At 46.6% G+C, this 22347-nt stretch overlaps 1 protein-coding gene across 3 annotated transcripts in view; it reads right to left on the reverse strand.

The window, feature by feature from the left end:
* TTC28 (tetratricopeptide repeat domain 28) overlaps positions 1 to 22347 on the reverse strand; it is a 504428-nt gene that overhangs the window by 56670 nt on the left and 425411 nt on the right. For all 3 annotated transcript variants that reach the window (XM_084649138.1, XM_084649137.1, XM_084649139.1), the window contains exon 12: positions 21804 to 21969. In XM_084649138.1, the coding sequence (XP_084505264.1) occupies positions 21804 to 21969 (166 nt within the window). The remainder of the gene's footprint in view (positions 1 to 21803; positions 21970 to 22347) is intronic.

Raw genomic sequence — 22347 nt, forward strand, 5'->3', positions numbered from 1 at the left:
AGGGGACACCATTATAGGGACTAATCACATCACTATCAGAGGCTCGTTCACCTGCACATCTACCAATGTGATATATGCCATCATGTGCCAGCAATGCCCCTCTGCCATGTACATTGGGCAAACTGGACAGTCTCTACGTAAAAGAATAAATGGACATAAATCAGACGTCAAGAACTATAACAATCAAAAACTAGTCGGAGAACACTTCAGTCTCTTTGGTCACTCGATTACAGTCCTAAAAGTTGCAATTCTTCAACAAAAAAACTTCAAAAACAGACTCCAGAGAGAGATTGCTGAATTGGAATTAATTTGCAAACTGGATACAATTAACTTAGGCTTGAATACAGACTGGGAGTGGATGGGTCATTACACAAAGTAAAACTATTTCCCCATGTTTATTTTCCCACCCCAACCCCTCACTGTTCCTCAGACGTTCTTCTCAACTGCTGGAAATGGCCCACCTTGATTATCACTACAAAAGTTTCCCCCACCGCCCCCGCTCTCCTGCTGGTAATAGCTCATCTTAAGTGATCACTCTTGTTATAGCATGTATGGTAACACCCATTGTTTCATGTTCTCTGTGTATATAAATCTCCCCAGTGTATTTTCCACTGAATGCATCTGATGAAGTGAGCTGTAGCTCACAAAAGTTTATGCTCAAATAAATTTGTTAGTCTCTAAGGTGCCACAAGTCCTCCTTTTCTTTTAGCAGGAATGAAGAGTGCAGGAATCTCTTCTCTCTGCACACATCTCTGCTGCCTGGAGTTGTGTTCTCATCACTGAGCATGACAACTCTGGCTTTTGCTTTCAAGATGGCCATTGCAAAGGGATTTATTTCATACTCATTTTGCTGTGGTTTCTGTACATTGGCAGCAGAGAATGCATACGAAGTCTCAAAGAGGCTAAATGCTCAATAACTGACTGCTCTGAGGAGACCAGTTATTCATCTATCTGCAGAGCAGCTGGAAGCGGCTCAGAAGGGCTGACATTAGAAAAATATTTACTGTGGCCAATAAACATGTAGAGCCAGGGCTGTAAGCCTCTGTACACTTCTGCATCTCACTCCTGCTTCACTTCCTGTGTCTTCCCCACCAATTAGACTCCTTCATCAAGGAGCTACATGTCCCTGAAGTACTCACACTTCAGACACTGTTTTTGCAAAAACAAACCTCCTTATTCCAGAAGTGAGTGGTGTGTTTGCAGCCTACTCCCAGCTGCAGAAATAGGTGGCACTGCAGGCTCCCTAATTACTCTCCATAAAGGTTTACTTGTAAGCAAAAGGGTGTGTCACGTGCTCTCCACCCCAGCCTGCGAAACGGCACTTGTGCTGTTTCCAGTTCACCATTTCACTTCTGTACATCGCAGCAGTGAAATGATTCCTGCATGTTTGTAGTTTTGGAAAACTGTTTTGGGTTCCACACGAGAGAAGATGCTGCACAAGCACAGGAGAGTCTGATATTATCAGGCTGATATTGCAATGACTGATTTGACATCACAAAATGGGGAATAGATGGCCAGCCCTCTGTGGAGATAGAGGTGGTTAGGGACTATTTAGAAAAGCTGGACGTGCACAAGTCCATGGGGCCGGACGAGTTGCATCCAAGAGTGCTGAAGGAATTGGCGGCTGTGATTGCAGAGCCATTGGCCATTATCTTTGAAAACTCGTGGCGAACCAGGGAAGTCCCGGATGACTGGAAAAAGGCTAATGTAGTGCCAATCTTTAAAAAAGGGAAGGAGGAGGATCCTGGGAACTACAGGCCAGTCAGTCTCACCTCAGTCCCTGGGAAAATCATGGAGCAGGTCCTCAAAGAATCAATCCTGATGCACTTGCATGAGAAGAAAGTGATCAGGAACAGTCAGCATGGATTCACCAAGGGAAGGTCATGCCTGACTAATCTAATCGCCTTTTATGATGAGATTACTGGTTCTGTGGACGAAGGGAAAGCAGTGGATGTATTGTTTCTTGACTTTAGCAAAGCTTTTGACACGGTCTCCCACAGTATTCTTGTCAGCAAGTTAAGGAAGTATGGGCTGGATGAATGCACTATAAGGTGGGTAGAAAGCTGGCTAGATTGTCGGGCTCAACGGGTAGTGATCAATGGCTCCATGTCTAGTTGGCAGCCGGTGTCAAGTGGAGTGCCCCAAGGGTCGGTCCTGGGGCCGGTTTTGTTCAATATCTTCATAAATGATCTGGAGGATGGTGTGGATTGCACTCTTAGCAAATTTGCGGATGATACTAAACTGGGAGGAGTGGTAGATACGCTGGAGGGGAGGGATAGGATACAGAAGGACCTAGACAAATTGGAGGATTGGGCCAAAAGAAATCTGATGAGGTTCAATAAGGATAAGTGCAGGGTCCTGCACTTAGGATGGAAGAATCCAATGCACCGCTACAGACTAGGGACCGAATGGCTAGGCAGCAGTTCTGCGGAAAAGGACCTAGGGGTGACAGTGGACGAGAAGCTGGATATGAGTCAGCAGTGTGCCCTTGTTGCCAAGAAGGCCAAAGGCATTTTGGGATGTATAAGTAGGGGCATAGCGAGCAGATCGAGGGACGTGATTGTTCCCCTCTATTCGACATTGGTGAGGCCTCATCTGGAGTACTGTGTCCAGTTTTGGGCCCCACACTACAAGAAGGATGTGGATAAATTGGAGAGAGTCCAGCGAAGGGCAACAAAAATGATTAGGGGTCTGGAACACATGACTTATGAGGAGAGGCTGAGGGAGCTGGGATTGTTTAGCCTGCAGAAGAGAAGAATGAGGGGGGATTTGATAGCTGCTTTCAACTACCTGAAAGGGGGTTCCAAAGAGGATGGCTCTAGACTGTTCTCAATGGTAGCAGATGACAGAACGAGGAGTAATGGTCTCAAGTTGCAGTGGGGGAGGTTTAGATTGGATATTAGGAAAAACTTTTTCACTAAGAGGGTGGTGAAACACTGGAATGCGTTACCTAGGGAGGTGGTAGAATCTCCTTCCTTAGAGGTTTTTAAGGTCAGGCTTGACAAAGCCCTGGCTGGGATGATTTAACTGGGAATTGGTCCTGCTTCGAGCGGGGGGTTGGACTAGATGACCTTCAGGGGTCCCTTACAACCCTGATATTCTATGATTCTATGACTGTGTGGTCAGATGTGTTCCAAGGAACGAGAAGTGGGAGTCCAGAACCAGGGGGCTCTCAGCCAGTGGACAGGGAAAGACTGGAGGATGTGAGCCTGGCACAACAGCATTTCAGCAGCTTCACCCCACTCCTTAAATGCAGCCGCAGCTCTGGTTTGCTCCAAAGACCATCCGCCCTGCCACACTTCACTCTCGTGGTCACCATGCTGTCTTTTGTCACTGAAAGTCACTTCATAAAACAACAAAGGGAAATTAATCTCACACCACGGACAGAAAAGATTTTAGGGCAAATTTTCAAAATAAAGAGCACACAAATCTGGTTAACACACAACAGGATTTACAATGTGTGTGCGCCGCCACTGGCAGCTGGAATCTCTCAGCATCTCTGCACTAGACAGAGGTTGTCTTGTAAATATACTTCCTGGTCAATGTTCTTTCCACCAATGAAATTCTATTCTAAGTCTGGACCGAAGCCAAAGAAACCCCTGAAGAATAGGGTGACCAGATGTCCCGATTTTATAGGGACAGTCCTGATAATTGGGGCTTTGTCTTATATAGGCTCCTATTACACCCCCGTGCCAATTTTTCACACTTGCTATCTGGTTACCCTACTGAAGAATGAAAAAGAGCTGACTGAACATCAGCACACAACTGATGGAGCTCGTTTCCCAACAGCCTCCCCTTCCTTGGGTTTTATTTCCGAGCTGCAGATTGTGCGATATGAACACCTCTGTCTCCCAGAAAGGGGGGCAGAGCTCCTGGGAGAAGATAGAAACCTGAATTCATCTGCCCAGCACAGCAGGCCCTGTGCATCCTTGGGAATAATCTGTCCAAACAGAACACAAGCAAATTTCAAAGTCCTTTCAACTGGATTTTTTGCTGTGAGGATCTTATTGAATGCAGAAACGATCCTCTAAGGGAAAGGTGGGCAAATTACGGCCCGTGGGCCACATCTGGCCCGCAGGACTGTCCTGCCTGGCTGGGGGGGCTAGCCCCCAGCCCCTCCCCCACTATTCCCTCTCCCCTGCCACTGCACAGGCATCGCGGCTTGCACCTGCCCCCCTCCCAGGCTTCCGCATAAGCCTGTTCTGCCGCTTGAGCAGCATGGTGAGGGCGCGGGGGGGCTGGATAAGGGGCAGGAGGTCCCAGGGGGGCAGTCAGGGGATAGGGGGCGGTTGGATGGCGCGGAGGTTCGGGGGGAGGGCAGTCAGGAGACAGGGAGCAGGGGGAGTTGGATGGGGGTGGGGTCCCGGGAGAGGGCGGTCAGGGGACAAGGAGTGGGGGAGGTTTGTATGGGTTGGGGGTCCCGGGGGGCCTGTCAGGGAGCAGGGGTGTGGATAGGGGTCAGGGCAGTCAGGGGATAGGGAGCAGGGGGGGGTTGGATGGGGGGCATCCTGGGGGGGGGGGGGGTTAGGGGCGGGAGGTCCCAGGAGGGGGCGGTCAGGGGACAAGGAGCAGGGGGAGTTGGATGGGTCAGGGGTCCTGAGGGGGGCAGTCAGGGGCGGGTAGTGGGAAGGGGCGGATAGGGGGCGGGGGCCAGGCTGTTTGCAGAGGGACAGCCTTCCCTACACAGCCCTCCATACTGTTTCCAAACCCCGATGAGGCCCTTGGGCCAAAAAGTTTGCCCACCCCTGCTCTAACGCCACAGGATTAAGGCACTTTATTCATAGAAATGCAGCTCCTTGATTAACACACTGTGACGGTGTTTGAAGAATTATAGACACCGACAGAAGGACGTTCGGGAATCCCTTCCCAGAACAGGCCACCAGGCACTGTGCTCTGCCTTTAAACAAAACAAAAGGAAACATGGCCAGGGCATGAACTGGGGAGTCAAAGTCAAATAGCAGTCTTCGGGTTTGTGCTAAACCTGTGCTGTGTTTCACATTTAACCCTCTCTGCTCTTTGCTGGCAGGAAGAGAGTAACTCCCAGAGAGCAGTAGGTCCGGGAGAGCAGTTGCTCTAATCTCTTTTGGGGGCCTGACACTCTCAGGTCTGGTGACAAGCAAAGGAGAGCCCCACAGGGTACAAGCTGGGAAGTGGTTTCAAAGTGGTGTATGAAGTTCCACATAAAGCCACCAAGTGAAAAGAATCTGTCCATGTAATTCCCTGCAGCAAATCACACTAAGCCAGCTCTGAGACCTCAGGGACAGACCAGGAGCTTCAGCCCTAGCCATTTGCTGCCCTCTCAATCCTGTAAGCCATTTAGCGACAAAGCTGCATGCCACATTAGGAACACACCACGAGCTCACGCTTCCCTCCATGCCCCCAAATCCTGATAACCTTGTTTCCAAAGGACACTCCATCCCAACCAGTGAATCTGTGACTGCAACGCAGGCCCCCAGCAGCTGCCAAGGGAACTTTCTTCTGCCTCTAGCTCCTAGGCAAAGCCGTTTTCCTTTTCAGTCATCATCAGATGCTCCCGAACTTGTCATGACCTGAGCCAGGGAGGATTCTTTCCTCAAGCTCATGGCTTAGGTAAACCACTTGCCATTATCGAGTGTGGCCCTGAGAGAGTGCTGAATGACAGCCTGGCTGCAGGAACGGCATAGCATGGGGAGAAGCCCCTCCCTGCCCTCCAATGCACGCAGACCCCATGGGCTCTGATGTTAGGGTGGGTTCTTTAAGCCCAACCTACAAAGAGAAAAATAGCGAGAAAAACAGAAAGAAGCTCTGACAAGTCCAGCGTAAAAGTATAATAAGGGCGGCCAAGAAAGAATTCGAAAAACAATCTAGCGAAGGACACAAATACTAACAGCAAAAAAAATGTTAAGTCAGGTCCTGAAGGGGTCCATCCTGGGACCAGGATTATCCATTTATGACTCGGATAATGGAGTGGAGAGTATGTTTATAAAACTTGCGGGTAACACCATGCTGGGAGGGGTTGCAAGCACTTTGGAAGACAGGATTAGAATTCAAAACAACCTTGACAAATTGGAGAATTGATCTGAATTCAGCAAAATGAAATTCAATAAATGGGGAATAACTGGCTAGGTGGTGGTACTGTTGAAAGGATCTGGGGTTATAGTGGTTCACAAACTGAATATAAGTCAACAATGTGATGTGGCTGTGAAAAAGGCTAATACCATTCTGGGGTGTATTAACAGGACTGTCATACATAAGTCATGGGAGCTAACTGTCCAGCTTTACTTGGCACTGGTGAGGCCTCAGCTGGAGTACTGTGTCCAATTCTGAGTGCCACACTTTAGGGAAGACATGGAGAAACTGAAGAGTGTCCAGAAGAGAGCAACAAAAATGATAAAAGGTTTAGAAACCCTGACCTGTGAGGAAAGGTTAAAAAAACTGGGCATGTTTAGTGCTGAGAAGAGAACACTCTTCAAATATGTTAAAGGCTGTTATAAAGAGGATGGTGATCAATTGTTCTCCATGTGCACTGAAGGCAGCACAAGAAGTAATGGGCTTTCTCTGCAGCAAATGAGACTTAGGTTAGATGTTAGGAAAAACTTTCTAACTATAAGGGTAGTTAAGCTCTGGACTAGGTTTCCAAGGGAGGTTGTGGAATCTCCATCACTGATAGTTTTTAAAAACAAGTTGGACAAACACCTGCCTGGGGTGGTCTAGCTTTATTTGGTCCTGCCACAGAGCAGGGAGCTGGACTTCATGATTTCTTAAGGTCCCTTCCAGACCTACATTTCTCTGATTCTACTCAAGACAGTTAAGTCCAAAGCAGACTGCAAAGAGTCACAAAGGAATCTCACAAAACTGGATTGACTGGGCAACAAAATGGCAGATAAAATTCAATATTGACAAATGCAAAGTAATCCACATTTGAAAAAAGAATCCCAACTATACATACAAAATTATGGGATCTGAATTAGCTGTTACCACTCAAGAAGGAAAACTTGGAGTCATTGTGGATAGTTCTCTGAAAACATCTGCTCAATGAGCAGTGGAGTCAAAAAAGCTGATAGAAAGTTAGGAAATGTCAGGAAAGGGAAAGATAAAACAAAAATATTCTAATGCCGCTATGTAAATCCATAGTATGCCCACACCTTGAATATTGTGTGCAGTTCTCATTGCCCCATATTTATATTGCTACAATATATTAAAATTGGAAAAGGTGCAGAGAACGGCAACAAAAACGATTGGGAGTATAGGACAGCTTCTGTACAAGGAAAGATTAAAAAGACTGGGACTGTTCAGTTTAGAAAAGAGATGACGAAGAGGAGATAAAATAACCTAAATCTGTATGAAATCACGAACATGTGGAGAAAGTGAATAGGGAAGTATTATTTAACACTTCTGTGACACAGGGTCAGAAATGCTAATTGACCCATATTCCATCTTTTTAGTAGATAATATTTGTGTTTTTGTATGTGTACATATATATTGTTAGAGGTTAACAATGTAACCAAACCTGTCTATCCCTGTATTCTGTTAATTCAGAGATCAAAAGGAGATATTAACATTTAAATGAACTGTGAATGTAGTAAAAAGAAAAGGAGGACTTGTGGCACCTTAGAGACTAACCAATTTATTAGAGCATAAGCTTTCGTGAGCTACAGCTCACTTCCTCAGATGCATATCAGATGAATGTAGTAATATCACTGTCGTAATTTCTCTTTGAAGTATAAAGCAAATCACCTGCAAATGGTGGGAGATTTATGTTAATACATGTAGCTAATTACCGGTGATGTTTAGGAAATAGGAGGTTACTTTAAAGACACTATTGTTCAGCCAAGCACTGCATGTGGTCAAGAGGCTGCCCGAACAAAGTATAAAGGGCTTTTGGGACCTGATCCTTTCATCTCAAATCTGCTTATGTTTCATCAGGGGAAGTTTGAGCCACAAGATTGAGATCTCCAGTTTCATTCTAGGTCACCCTGATATTGAACACTGGATTGAACGAACCAGTGGACTAATTCTGAAAGAACTCTATGCAACTCTAAAGCTCATCATCTCCACTATGAAAGTGACCTAATAACTCTATACATGTCTGTACATATAATAATCCTTTAACCAATCATCACTCTCTTTTTTTTTAAAATAAATTTTAGTTAATAAGAATTGGTTATAAGCGTGTTTTTGGGTAAGATCTAAAATATTCATTGACCTGGGGAGGTATTGTTTCCTTTGGGATTGGTAGAACTTTTATATGATGAACAAGATTTTCAATAATCCTCATCATATTTGACTTGGCTGTCAGGGTGGGAGCCCAAAGGCTGGGTTGCTTTAAGGGAGCTGTGTTTTTGGCTTCTGGGTAATCAATAAGGTATTATAGAAGCTGTTTTGTTGGTAGCTTGATGGAGCTAAGTATTAAAATAATCACCAGTTTTGGGGATTGCCTGCCCCATTCTTTACAGTTTGCCCTAATTGAGCAATCTCAGCGTGGCCCCCCTGTGACCTCAGTCACAACTTCACATAACACAACAACTAAGGGTCAATCAATAAAATGAATAGGCAGCAGATTTAAAAAAAACAAAAGGAAGTACTTCTACACACAACATATAGTCAGCCTGTGGAACTCATTGCCAATGGGATGCTGAGAAGGCCAAAAGCGTAAGCGAGCTCAAAAAAGAATAAAGTAAGTTCATGGAGGATAGGTCCATCAATGGCTATTCGCCAAGATGGTCAGGGACACAACCCCATGCTCCGAGATGTCCCTGAACCTCCAACTGCCAGAAGCATCTGGCACTGGTCACCATCAGACAGAGGACACTGGGCTAGATGAACCATGAGTCTGATTCAGTATGACCATTCTTATATGTTGTTATGGGAACTGATGGTGGATGGAATTGTGAGTGATCCAGTGAATCTGTTGTGCAAACAGAGGTCAGAGCATAATGGAGATTTGCATCAGAGATGACAGGGTCTCTGCATTCCTAGAGGGTGGGGTTCAGCTGCCTAAACCTTGGTGAATTTGTAACCCCATTGGTAAAAGGAGACATGGGGACAGATTTAAGGAGCTCACTTTCTATTCTGTTTCTCTTGCCCTATTTGTTACTACCCACTGTCCGGAAAGGATGGTTCTAATTCTTATAGAAAAGATCAAGTGCCAACATGTACGTACAGGGCATGTTGGAAGCAGTATCCACATGCAGGATACAATCCCCAAAGCCCAGAAAATGTCAGCTGGGGATGGAGGGAACTGATTTTAGACACTGACTTAAAAAAGGAATCACACAGCCCAGTCTCCAAGCATGGCTTGGACAATGTAACCCTAAGGGTCTGTCTGCAACCAACAGGAGCAAAAGAACTCCAGGCTATATTGTCTATAAAATCTCCACAGCTCCGGAACCCGCCACACCACGGAGGACAATCCAGGAAGTTTTTGGAAAGCGTAGGGGACAATTTCCTGGCGCAAGTGCTAGAGGAGCCAACTGGGGGGGCGCTTTTCTTGACCTGCTGTTCACAAACCGGGTAGAATTAGTGGGGGAAGCAAAAGTGGATGGGAATCTGGGAGGCAGTGACCATGAGTTGGTTGAGTTCAGGATCCTGACGCAGGGAAGAAAGGTAAGCAGCAGGATACGGACCCTGGACTTCAGGAAAGCAGACTTCGACTCCCTCAGGGAACGGATGGCCAGGATCCCCTGGGGGACTAACTTGAAGGGGAAAGGAGTCCAGGAGAGCTGGCTGTATTTCAAGGAATCCCTGTTGAGGTTACAGGGACAAACCATCCCGATGAGTCGAAAGAATAGTAAATATGGCAGGCGACCAGCTTGGCTTAATGGTGAAATCCTAGCGGATCTTAAACATAAAAAAGAAGCTTACAAGAAGTGGAAGGTTGGACATATGACCAGGGAAGAGTATAAAAATATTGCTCGGGCATGTAGGAATGTTATCAGGAGGGCCAAATCGCACCTGGAGCTGCAGCTAGCCAGAGATGTCAAGAGTAACAAGAAGGGTTTCTTCAGGTATGTTGGCAACAAGAAGAAAGCCAAGGAATGTGTGGGCCCCTTACTGAATGAGGGAGGCAACCTAGTGACAGAGGATGTGGAAAAAGCTAATGTACTCAATGCTTTTTTTGCCTCTGTTTTCACTAACAAGGTCAGCTCCCAGACTGCTGCGCTGGGCATCACAAAATGGGGAAGAGATGGCCAGCCCTCTGTGGAGATAGAGGCGGTTAGGGACTATTTAGAAAAGCTGGACGTGCACAAGTCCATGGGGCCGGACGAGTTGCATCCGAGAGTGCTGAAGGAATTGGCGGCTGTGATTGCAGAGCCACTGGCCATTATCTTTGAAAACTCGTGGCGAACCGGGGAAGTCCCGGATGACTGGAAAAAGGCTAATGTAGTGCCAATCTTTAAAAAAGGGAAGAAGGAAGATCCTGGGAACTACAGGCCAGTCAGTCTCACCTCAGTCCCTGGAAAAATCATGGAGCAGGTCCTCAAAGAATCAATCCTGAAGCACTTGCATGAGAGGAAAGTGATCAGGAACAGCCAGCATGGATTCACCAAGGGAAGGTCATGCCTGACTAATCTAATCGCCTTTTATGATGAGATTACTGGTTGTGTGGATGAAGGGAAAGCAGTGGATGTATTGTTTCTTGACTTTAGCAAAGCTTTTGACACGGTCTCCCATAGTATTCTTGTCAGCAAGTTAAGGAAGTATGGGCTGGATGAATGCACTATAAGGTGGGTAGAAAGCTGGCTAGATTGTCGGGCTCAACGGGTAGTGATCAATGGCTCCATGTCTAGTTGGCAGCTGGTATCAAGTGGAGTGCCCCAAGGGTCGGTCCTGGGGCCGGTTTTATTCAGTATCTTCATAAATGATCTGGAGGATGGTGTGGATTGCACTCTCAGCAAATTTGCGGATGATACTGAACTGGGAGGAGTGGTAGATACGCTGGAGGGGAGGGATAGGATACAGAAGGACCTAGACCAATTGGAAGATAGGGCCAAAAGGAATCTGATGAGGTTCAATAAGGATAAGTGCAGGGTCCTGCACTTAGGACGGAAGAACCCAATGCACAGCTACAGACTAGGGACCGAATGGCTAGGCAGCAGTTCTGCGGAAAAGGACCTAGGGGTGACAGTGGACGAGAAGCTGGATATGAGTCAGCAGTGTGCCCTTGTTGCCAAGAAGGCCAATGGCATTTTGGGATGTATAAGTAGGGGCATAGCGAGCAGATCGAGGGACGTGATCGTTCCCCTCTATTCGACATTGGTGAGGCCTCATCTGGAGTACTGTGTCCAGTTTTGGGCCCCACACTTCAAGAAGGATGTGGATAAATTGGAGAGAGTCCAGCGAAGGGCAACAAAAATGATTAGGGGACTGGAACACATGACTTATGAGGAGAGGCTGAGGGAGCTGGGATTGTTTAGCCTGCAGAAGAGAAGAATGAGGGGGGATTTGATAGCTGCTTTCAACTACCTGAAAGGGGGTTCCAAAGAGGATGGCTCTAGACTGTTCTCAATGGTAGCAGATGACAGAACGAGGAGTAATGGTCTCAAGTTGCAGTGGGGGAGGTTTAGATTGGATATTAGGAAAAACTTTTTCACTAAGAGGGTGGTGAAACACTGGAATGCGTTACCTAGGGAGGTGGTAGAATCTCCTTCCTTAGAGGTTTTTAAGGTCAGGCTTGACAAAGCCCTGGCTGGGATGATTTAACTGGGAATTGGTCCTGCTTTGAGCAGGGGGTTGGACTAGATGACCTTCTGGGGTCCCTTCCAACCCTGATATTCTATGATTCTATGATGAGGACAGAGTTGGTGCCTCCATTTCTTGTAAGGTGCTGGTTGGGTTGGCATTAATCTAGTGATTATTTATTATTATTTGGATATCACTGATACCGTGGTTCAAGCTTGTCTGGGCTTTAGTGGGAAGGATGCCGCCTCCACTCTTACATCTTGTCCCCTAGAGATATTTGAGCTCAGGAATACTCCCATCACTTCTGCCAGGAGCCCTTTTTAAAAAAATTGCTCACATGCCATTTGTTTCTGACAGCTGCAGCCTTCAGTGAAATGAATAACCTAATGGCGCAGCTGTGAAGAGCTCTGGATTCCCTTCAGGGAGCCATCCCTAGGTTCCTGGAAGGTCACACCCCCTCAGCAGAATGAATTCCACTTTTATTCAAATGAGGGATAATTAAGAATTCAATAATTGCGGATTTGGGAATGTCGGGGACAGAGTCAATTGCTCGCTATATAGTTTACCTTTTACTCTTCCCCATGGCAGTGCCTGTCGCTCATGTACATACACTTATAGCTACTTAAAAGACACCACATTAGTTTAAAGCACTGAACATTCATAATCCCACAACACCCCAGTAAGGAAGGTGGGTGAATACTATCCTCATTTTAGAGATGGGGAAGCTCAGAAAGAGAAAGGGGAAGTGACTTGCCCAAGGCCACATGGTGAGTTCAGTGGCAGAGACAGGATCAGAACTCAGGACCTCCCTGAATCCCAGTCCTGTGTTCCTTCCTCTATATCATACTGGCTTCCACCATCAGACAACTACGGGGCAAGCATGTGAACATGTGTCTGTGCACACACCACGACATGTTGCATTCACAGCCAGTATCCCAGGAAAGCATACATGATATGTACCCACAAGACACACCTGGATTTCTGCCTCATGTAGACCTGCTTCTCCTAAATGTGAACACTCAAATCTCAATATCTGGGATGCTGCAAAGGAATTTTCCAGGCTATTACTTTAGTTTCATACAAAACATTTCACAGCTGGGAATTTCTGTAACCAGGTTTTTACTCATTTTTCTTTTCTTTATAATTGTCCAGCAATATCCCAGAGCCAAACCTCTAACATTTTCTTGTATTTTGTTCCTTTTCTTCTAACCCAGCTACGTTCTGCGCACGAATGAAGTTACAGGAAGTGGCTGCATAAGTAGCAAGGATGAGAGATTCATGGTGCTGCCGGCGCACCCTACAGGCACACAAACCCTCCACACAGCACTGAGCCTGAGCCCCCAGTTCTTTCTCCTTTTCCCACACGGATCACACTGACATCACCAGTCCCGCACCCCCGGAACACTGGGCAGCAAAGCAGAGAGCGGCAAATATCAGTTTTCTCCGAGATACATGCAGTCCATCTCCAGCTAACTGCTCCTGCCGCATGCTCGCTCTTGTTCTCTTTAAAGCCTTTGAAGCCAGTTAACTTTCTTCACACATGGGGGAGGCTACCTTCTTTGATCTGTTTCTCTTCCCCATCACCTTCCCCTATCTCTCACATCCTGGCCAGGTAAATATGGCTCCAGAGTTGTTTGTGTTGTGCCTGTCTGCTCCCCTTTAAAAAATGTCCTGGGCTGTGAACTGCTGTGTTTTTGTGCTACAGAGTCTCAGAGATTGGGCTGGAACCACCACACTCTTCAGATAGGAACATATTCCAGAGCTTGCACAGCATGTTTAGCTTTTTCAGGATTAAGGTAATAATTTTCATGCTAACAAAAATGGCTGGAAAGTCTCAAGGAACCCACAAGTGATTTCTCTAGTAGAAGGGCAGGGTTTTACTTGGCAGATTTCCACTGAAAGGCAGATAGAAAGTGACTTGTTTTCACGAGGGTCCTGATATGGCATCCTGCTCAATAACGGAAAGTTTCTTTTCTGTTTGGTAGTGCTCTGGACAGGCCCCTTCCTCATAATGCAGGTGACAAATATTTCTGCTCATGCTGGACTTGATGCCAGTTATTACAGTCAGGCCAGAAGACTTCGCAAATGCAGAGAGCTGTTGGCAAAAGAATTTCATTCACAAACTGCTCATAAATTTCCAGGCAGCTTCCAAGAATCTTCTGAGCAGCCCATGAATATAAAGAGCCTGAAAGTTCCTGGGCTGTAATTTGTCTCTCTATGTATGAGTGTTCTTGGCTGAAGTACCTGAGCTGAAGTCATCAAGGGCCCAAATCACTGTCTGTCAGGCTGGATTTCTGCAGCCCTGCAGGTTGTTTCTTGCCAGTTTTCAAAGTGTTGCTACTCTCCTGCCTCAGGTATTTCCAACCACAGACAAGAGTCCTGGTGCTTCTCAAGGCTTCAGACACTTGAATGGAGACACATTTTTTGCGTTCAGTTTTTCTCCTGGAAAGGACTGTTTCTTATGTTTGAACCGTCATCTGAGACAGCAAGGGAAACATCCAAAGGTCTCTGGAAATTCAACCCAGTGGTCCCCAAATCACCACCCACCACTCAAACTCTTGTCTAGAGAACAGTAGGGGAAATACACTTAGCTGATAGTTTAGTGGAATATCAGGACATCCTCTTGTACACCAACACTGGCAGATCCCATTAACACTGTCCCCAACCCTTGGAGCTCACTCATCGAAGGCCCGCAACTGATGGAGCAGTGAGGGAGAAGGCTGAAGCACGAGTGGTGCAGAACTCACTGCGCGTGAGGGTGACCAGATGTCCTGATTTTATAGGGACAGTCCCAATATTTGGGGCTGTTTCTTATATAGGCTCCTATAACCCCCCACCTCCTGTCCCCATTTTTCTTGCTATCTGGTCACCCTACTGCATGTCTGGTCATTTATCACAGAGAGCATTTCTGTCTCTCGCTATCATGGTAGGGACAGTGGCAAGGAAGCTGTTCTCTTTCTCTCTGGCAGAATGCACAACAAAGTCAGGCCCAGTGGAACCATACACCTGTTCTGTGCAGGCGGGAGAACTCCACAGCCCTCTGGCTGAGAGCAACTTCCTAGCAAGTTGGCTAAGAAAACAGATTGGATTTGGGCTCTCTGGAGAGTACCACCAGGCAGTATCAGGGCAGGAGGTTAAAAGTGCACTAATTTATATGGCAAACCTTCACGCTGGTGTGCTCAGCGATATGCTGGAGGAGAAGTTGCGTCCTGCCCTGCAGCAGGTTCATTCTTTCCTCCTTGGTAGATCCCCACCCCGGGCCCCACCTGCAGAGGGTCCCATCCTTTTCAGTGCATAGGCCCGGCTGCCAGGAGACAGTAGTCAGTCTGGCCTGCGCTGTCCCTAGCTGTGAATGCCACACAACGCTGCAGACACTGTGAGTGGGAGTGCCTCTGGGTGTAGTGCAGGGTGCCAGTCACAGCCACTGCATTCCTCGCTGCAGGGAGTTTGCATCAGGAGAGACATTATTTTGCAGGGAACTCCCTCCCTGCATGTGTCTGATTAGCATACAGTTGGAAAACCAGCAAAGGGATAAAGGAAAAGGCAATTAAGGAATGTTGCAATGAGATTGTCTTTGTGTAGCCAACACATTTTATTGGAAGCGACTGACTTTTTAAAGCCAATTCCACCTCTCATGGCCGATTAAGAATCATACATTGTATTATTTGTCTGAGCTCATCAAACACTAATAAAAGGCCTTCATTGTCTGTGACAGCCCCAGGAAACCTGAGATTTTGTCACTTCAAACCCATCACCTTCATTATGCTAAATTATAGAAGTGGCTGCTGTAAGTGTTATTATGCCCATAGAGTTGGCTTGTAGTCCCTGAGTCCTCGCTTCTATATCTGAACACAAAACTGGACACCTGGAGCCCTGTGGATGGATACCTAAGGCCTTTGTAAAAGACGCAAACCCAGTGAGATTGGCAGTGTGGCTAGTCTAGCAGATAAGTGAATGACATTCATCCCCCATATCATCCCCTTTGCCCCATTGCCACATCTGATGTGTGGAGCTGGCTGCCATCCACATAGGTGAAACTTACTCCTCCCATTACTACCTGCATAAGTAGCGCTTTGGGTCTTAGTGGATAGGTCACATCTCAATACTCAGAAGCAGAGAGGCCAGGAGGACTTTAGAATCCATGCCACAGAGAGATGACCAAACTAAATACATTTACTTCTGGCGGATGGAGTTTATGCTCCTGCCATCTGCCCTGTGAGTGCTCCATCTGCTAGCAGCTTCCAATCTCAGCAGCTGCGTAAGGCTCCCTGGCAAAGTTTAAAAAGAAGAAGCGAAATCATTAGATTACTTTCCTCTTTCCAGCCACGTCTGGTGCCCTCTGCTTCAGCTTGTGTTTGGAATAGTGGCCTAAACGAGGAAAACCAGAAGCAAAACCACTGACCTATCCCCTGGATATGCCTGATGATAACAAACTGCTTCTAACCACCTCAGCAGTGTCTCACTGTCTCCTTCTGACTATGGAGGAGAGAACTCACTTGCTGAGGAGCCTGGCACACCTGTATGCGGACTGAAGGGGACAGTCCCAGTAAGAAAATGGGAAGTATGAAATCCATGGAAAGGCTGATCCGATGGGGATTACACCTCCAAAATATGGGCAGCTGCAAACCTGACAAGCATGTCCAATGGCCTTAACTCATTCCTCCACCACAAAGGAATTGTCAGCTGCAACCCCCTGCACCCTCCGAGGCCACTGGGTCCAAAAGGATGTTCGTCCAGAGGAGGAAAGTAGGGCTCAGGCCCCGCCTACGGCTAAAAAGAACAGTTTTTAATCTGAGTTTTGTGTGTCTCCTGCACTGCTTGGAGAAACCTCCTCTGACTCTGTGACGTTGCACCCTCCATGTGTTAGATTGCCATCTCAATCGGCTTTGGGCACAGAACTCCCCTCTTGTGTCTGAGCTGGGGGTTTTGTTTCATGCCTTTGGAAAGCATGACAGCAGCAATGTGGTTCAAGCAGCCTTGGAGGTCACACACAAAATGAGCAATGCTGATCCCTTCCTTGTAATCCACTGCTTGCACTAAGCAGCTTGGCTGTAACTCTGAACTAATTTGTCAAGTCTGGACTGAATCCAAATTCCGGTAATCAAGAGCAAGAGGCCAATCTGCACAGCAGAGTTCATTCATTCCCCCACCACTATGTGGCGCTCCCACGCCCAGAAACACAGCAATGACTTAATCTTGTCTCAGTGTGGGGGAACGGCAATGACCTCAAGGTCCCTTCCAGCTCTATATTTCTTAGGTTCTGTGACATGTTGCCAGAATTCCTGGACAAAGGCACCTTTCCCCACTAGCTCAAAAATTAGGCATTTTCTCTAACAGCTTTTTAGGTTGCGTTTTCTCCCCAGTCATCCGAAGAAAAAAGGTGAGGCTAAGCTAGTATACTACAGTGTCCGAGTCTGAAACTCTCTGCCTTGCAAACCTTTCCAACGTACCCTCATCTTTCTCGGACACTCACCCTTCAGTTTAGTTTGAGATCACACCAGGGTAAGTATAGGTTTCAGAGTAACAGCCGTGTTAGTCTGTATTCGCAAAAAGAAAAGGAGGACTTGTGGCACCTTAGAGACTAACCAATTTATTTGAGCATGAGCTTTCGTGAGCTACAGCTCACTTCATCGGATGCATGCCGTGGAAACTGCAGCAGGCTTTATTTATACACAGAGAATATGAAAAAATACCTCCTCCCACCCCACTGTCCTGCTGGTAATAGCTTATCTAAAGTGATCATCAGGTGGGCCATTTCCAGCACAAATCCAGGTTTTCTCACCCTCCACCCCCCCACACAAATTCACTCTCCTGCTGGTGATAGCCCATCCAAAGTGACAACTCTTTACACAGGATGAGCTATTACCAGCAGGAGAGTGAGTTTGTGTGTGTATGGGGGTGGGGGGGATGTGAGAAAACCTGGATTTGTGCAGGAAATAGCCCAACTTGATTGTCATGCACATTGTGTAAAGAGTTGTCACTTTGGATGGGCTATCACCAGCAGGAGAGTGAATTTGTGTGGGGGGGTGGAGGGTGAGAAAACCTGGATTTGTGCTGGAAATGGCCCACCTGATGATCACTTTAGATAAGCTATTACCAGCAGGACAGTGGGGTGGGAGGAGGTATTGTTTCATATTCTCTGTGTATATATAAAGTCTGCTGCAGTTTCCACGATATGCATCTGAGGAAGTGAGCTGTAGCTCACGAAAGCTTATGCTCTAATAAATTGGTTAGTCTCTAAGGTGCCACAAGTCCTCCTTTTCTTTTTGCGAATACAGACTAACACGGCTGTTACTCTGAAACCTGTCTTTACACAATGTGCATGATAATAAAGTTGGGCCATTTCCTGCACAAATCCAGGTTCTCTCACCCCCTCACCCCCCTCCCAAAAACCACACACACAAACTCACTCTCCTGCTGGTAATAGCTCATCCAAAGTGACCATTCTCCCTACAATGTGCATAATTAAGGTGGGCCATTTCCTGCACAAATCTAGGTTCTCTCACATCCCCCCCACCCCCATACACACACAAACTCACTCTCCTGCTGGTAATAGCTCATCCAAACTGACCACTCTCCAAGTTTAAATCCAAGTTAAACCAGAACGTCTGGGGGGAGGGGGGGCAGGAAAAAACAAGAGGAAATAGGCTACCTTGCATAATGACTTAGCCACTCCCAGTCTCTATTTAAGCCTAAATTAATAGGATCCAATTTGCAAATGAATTCCAATTCAGCAGTTTCTCGCTGGAGTCTGGATTTGAAGTTTTTTTGTTTTAAGATAGCGACCTTCATGTCTGTGATTGCGTGACCAGAGAGATTGAAGTGTTCTCCGACTGGTTTATGAATGTTATAATTCTTGACATCTGATTTGTGTCCATTTATTCTTTTACGTAGAGACTGTCCAGTTTGACCAATGTACATGTCAGAGGGGCATTGCTGGCACATGATGGCATATATCACATTGGTGGATGTGCAGGTATACGAGCCTCTGATAGTGTGGCTGATGTTATTAGGCCCTGTGATGGTGTCCCCTGAATAGATATGTGGGCACAATTGGCAACGGGCTTTGTTGCAAGGATAAGTTCCTGGGTTAGTGGTTCTGTTGTGTGGTATGTGGTTGTTGGTGAGTATTTGCTTCAGGTTGCGGGGCTGTCTGTAGGCAAGGACTGGCCTGTCTCCCAAGATTTGTGAGAGTGTTGGGTCATCCTTTAGGATAGGTTGTAGATCCTTAATAATGCGTTGGAGGGGTTTTAGTTGGGGGCTGAAGGTGACAGCTAGTGGCGTTCTGTTATTTTCTTTGTTAGGCCTGTCCTGTAGTAGGTAACTTCTGGGAACTCTTCTGGCTCTATCAATCTGTTTCTTTACTTCAGCAGGTGGGTATTGTAGTTGTAAGAAAGCTTGACAGAGATCTTGTAGGTGTTTGTCTCTGTCTGAGGGGTTGGAGCAAATGCGGTTGTATCGCAGAGCTTGGCTGTAGACGATGGATCGTGTGGTGTGGTCAGGGTGAAAGCTGGAGGCATGCAGGTAGGAATAGCGGTCAGTAGGTTTCCGGTATAGGGTGGTGTTTATGTGACCATCGCTTGTTAGCACTGTAGTGTCCAGGAAGTGGATCTCTTGTGTGGACTGGACCAGGCTGAGGTTGGTGGTGGGATGGAAATTGTTGAAATCATGGTGGAATTCCTCCAGGGTAAATAGTTTCAGAAATCTTTAGGGCCCAAGCTGAGAATTACCCAGGTCTTCCATCTTCCTTATAGATTCTGACACAGAGGGAAGAACAAGCTCCCTGCCCACACTTGGTAACAGAATTCACAGCCTCCCCGGGGATTCCTTTCTAAGATGCTGACTGCATCTGTTCAGTAACTCAGCATGGCTTGCTAATAGCTGTCCACCGTGTGTCCCCAGGATGTCCCATCCTATCACAGGGCAGGGATGTCAGAGAAATCAGAGACGAAGCTGACTGGAAATTTGATCACACTCAACACAGTTAAAACATCTCAGACAGAATTGCAAAAATCACCCTGAATCTCTTAACACAATCAAATGGTGGAAAATCCAACTAAATCAGACTGAGGTGTGAACGCGGGACAGAGCGAGCGCAGGCATTGCTGGGGAGAGGTCTCTGCAGCACCTCTTGGTTTTATTGCTACCTTCTGCACAGGAAGGTCTGACTCACGTTACTGCAGCACCAGGTACACAGATCTGGCTGGTTCCTGTGGCAGGCACCAGTACAGCTATTAATAGAGATTAATTGCGGGGGAAGGGGGGGGAGGTGTTTGCAACTTTTTCTGCACTGTCCACAAAATCCTGAGCAAAATTTACTTTTTGGCTCAATTCCACAAAAATGAAATTTCTGTTTCTTTGCCAGAACTATTTGCATGAAAAATCAGTTTTCTGAGTGATGTCCCACTCAGCCATAACTGCCCCCTGCCCCCAGGGGTCCAGGCCCGAGGAAGTTCAGTCAGAGCAGAGCCTTCCATGACCTAGCGCATACTTCTGTGATGAAGGCAGCAACATAAGATTTCAAGATTACAAATGAGATCATTCCCACTGCAAGCAGATCCTGCATGCCCTGCCCCCAGCCAGCAGGGAACTCCCTCCCTGCTAATATGAGAGTCAGACAAACAAATGGATCTTTAACACACAGGACTAATCACTGAAATCAGAAGCAAGACGGGATCTGCAAAAAGTTTCCTATAGTGCAGCATCTGCAGTGCCCTGCGTTAGTGTTAGTGATCCAACCACAGGAAAGTCACCCACAATTCTCAGTGCTGCAGAAACAGTGCTATGGTTACAAGAGAATGTGGATTCAGTTTAAAGAAATTTAAAACACAATAAAACACAACAAACCATTGCCGCCGTTCCTACAGGTGTCCAGGGCCTAGGTCACGTCCCAGGCCAGCAAATACACTTGCTCTTCCCCTCACCGGGGGTAAATCAGGCAAAGTGCAAGTTGGTTACTAACCTGATTCTTTTTCTAGCATATGCTTCTGAGGGCACAAACAATGCCTGAGATGAAACCAACCTGCTCAGAACATACAGTCTATGACTGTACAGTGGGTTTCAATTTTAGTTAGAAGATTAAGGCTACGTCTACACTAGAGAGCTTACAGTGGCACAGCTGCACCAACGCAGCTGCACCACAGTAAGATCTCCTGTATACCTGCGCTGTGCCAAAGGGAGAGAGCTCTCCCACTGACATAATCAGATCACCCTCAAGGAGCAGCGGGAGCAGCTATGTTGGCATAGAATGTCTTCTGCCGACATAGGGCTGTGCACACTGCCTCTTATGCTGGCGAAACGTATGTCACTCGGGGGGGTGTTTTTTCCCGTACCCCTGAGTGACACAAGTTTTGCTGACATAAGTGGTAGTGCAGACATGGCCTAAGTGTCATCATATCCTTTATGGCAGAACCTCCCACCTGTTCAATTCACAGAGCAGGTGCAAGAATGGGGATGTCCCTGGCTCCATCCTGCAGGCTTAAGTGTTTGCAGAAGACAAAGTGTAATTTGCATGTTCAAGTATCAGTACAGGAAGTGCTTGTGTGCTCATCCAATCAGGGAACCAAATAACACTATGTGACTTATGAGACCAATCACAGCTAAGCACACAGCTTGAATTTAAGATATTCATGTTCAAGCCACAGAGTAAAAATTGTGTAAAAATACTTGTGGCGTATACCTGTACAATGGATAAACTGAAGGAAATCTCTACCTGTTGTCAGATAGCAGCTACGCTGATCAGAGGGACTGTTCATTCCCCGTGAGGTATTTGCTAGCCATAAAGGGACATATTTCAAAAATGTTCTCGCCCAAGTCGCAACTGCAATTTTTTATGAGCAAATCTCTGAGGGAGAATTAATTACATGGGTGCCTCTGAATAGAATCTGCCCATATATAGCAGATAATGAGACATCTAACCATCGAGTCTATGGGTGCAAACCCCATCTGCATGCACATAATCTATTATTTGCAGCACAGATGGCTGTGGATACAAAATAGAGCAGCTTGGCTGAAGCTTATTTAAAATTTGGCCCAGAAAATCAGAGTTCTCAGCCTTCTCAGCCATCAGCTCCTCTCAGGCTGTTTGGATACATGACTTCCAGGTGGGAGCAAGAGAATCAGGATATGAACCCCTAACTCACCGGGTATAGTAGGAGTCCACGCCCAGTGCCTCTCGTACACTTGAGATGTAGAGCTCCAGTGCTGAATTAGTAACTGTTTGGAAGCCCACGCTGCTTGCTTCATGGATGTCCCCGGCATTCTCTGCCATGCTGTCACCCAGATAGTATTCATGAAACTTCAGAATTCCTGCAAGGACACATTCATCACCAGCATTATCAACTGTGTGAAGGGAGTGCACTGCCAGCAACTGACAAAGAAAGCAGTACAACTGTTACAAGTCCTGAGGGTTTGGCATCTCCAGCAGAAATGGAGCGAAGCATGCCGTGCCGTGTCTCCAGAGGGCTTTCCAGGAGTTAGTCCAATATGCTATATTAAGACTTTGCTTTTAAAATCTGGTTTTGTACTTTGCAAATGATGGATCAAGGGAAGAAAACTGAGCAGGGCTTTAATGAGATGTTCAGAAGGCACTTACTATCACAGCAGCCTCATATGAATTATAAAACAGATGTTTCTCGCAAGCATCTACCAGGGAAATTCACATTTCAATAGCAGCATATGAAAAAT

The sequence above is a fragment of the Lepidochelys olivacea genome, assembly GCF_965140295.1.
Source record: "Lepidochelys olivacea isolate rLepOli2 genome assembly, chromosome: 15".
Lineage (NCBI taxonomy): Eukaryota > Metazoa > Chordata > Testudines > Cheloniidae > Lepidochelys > Lepidochelys olivacea.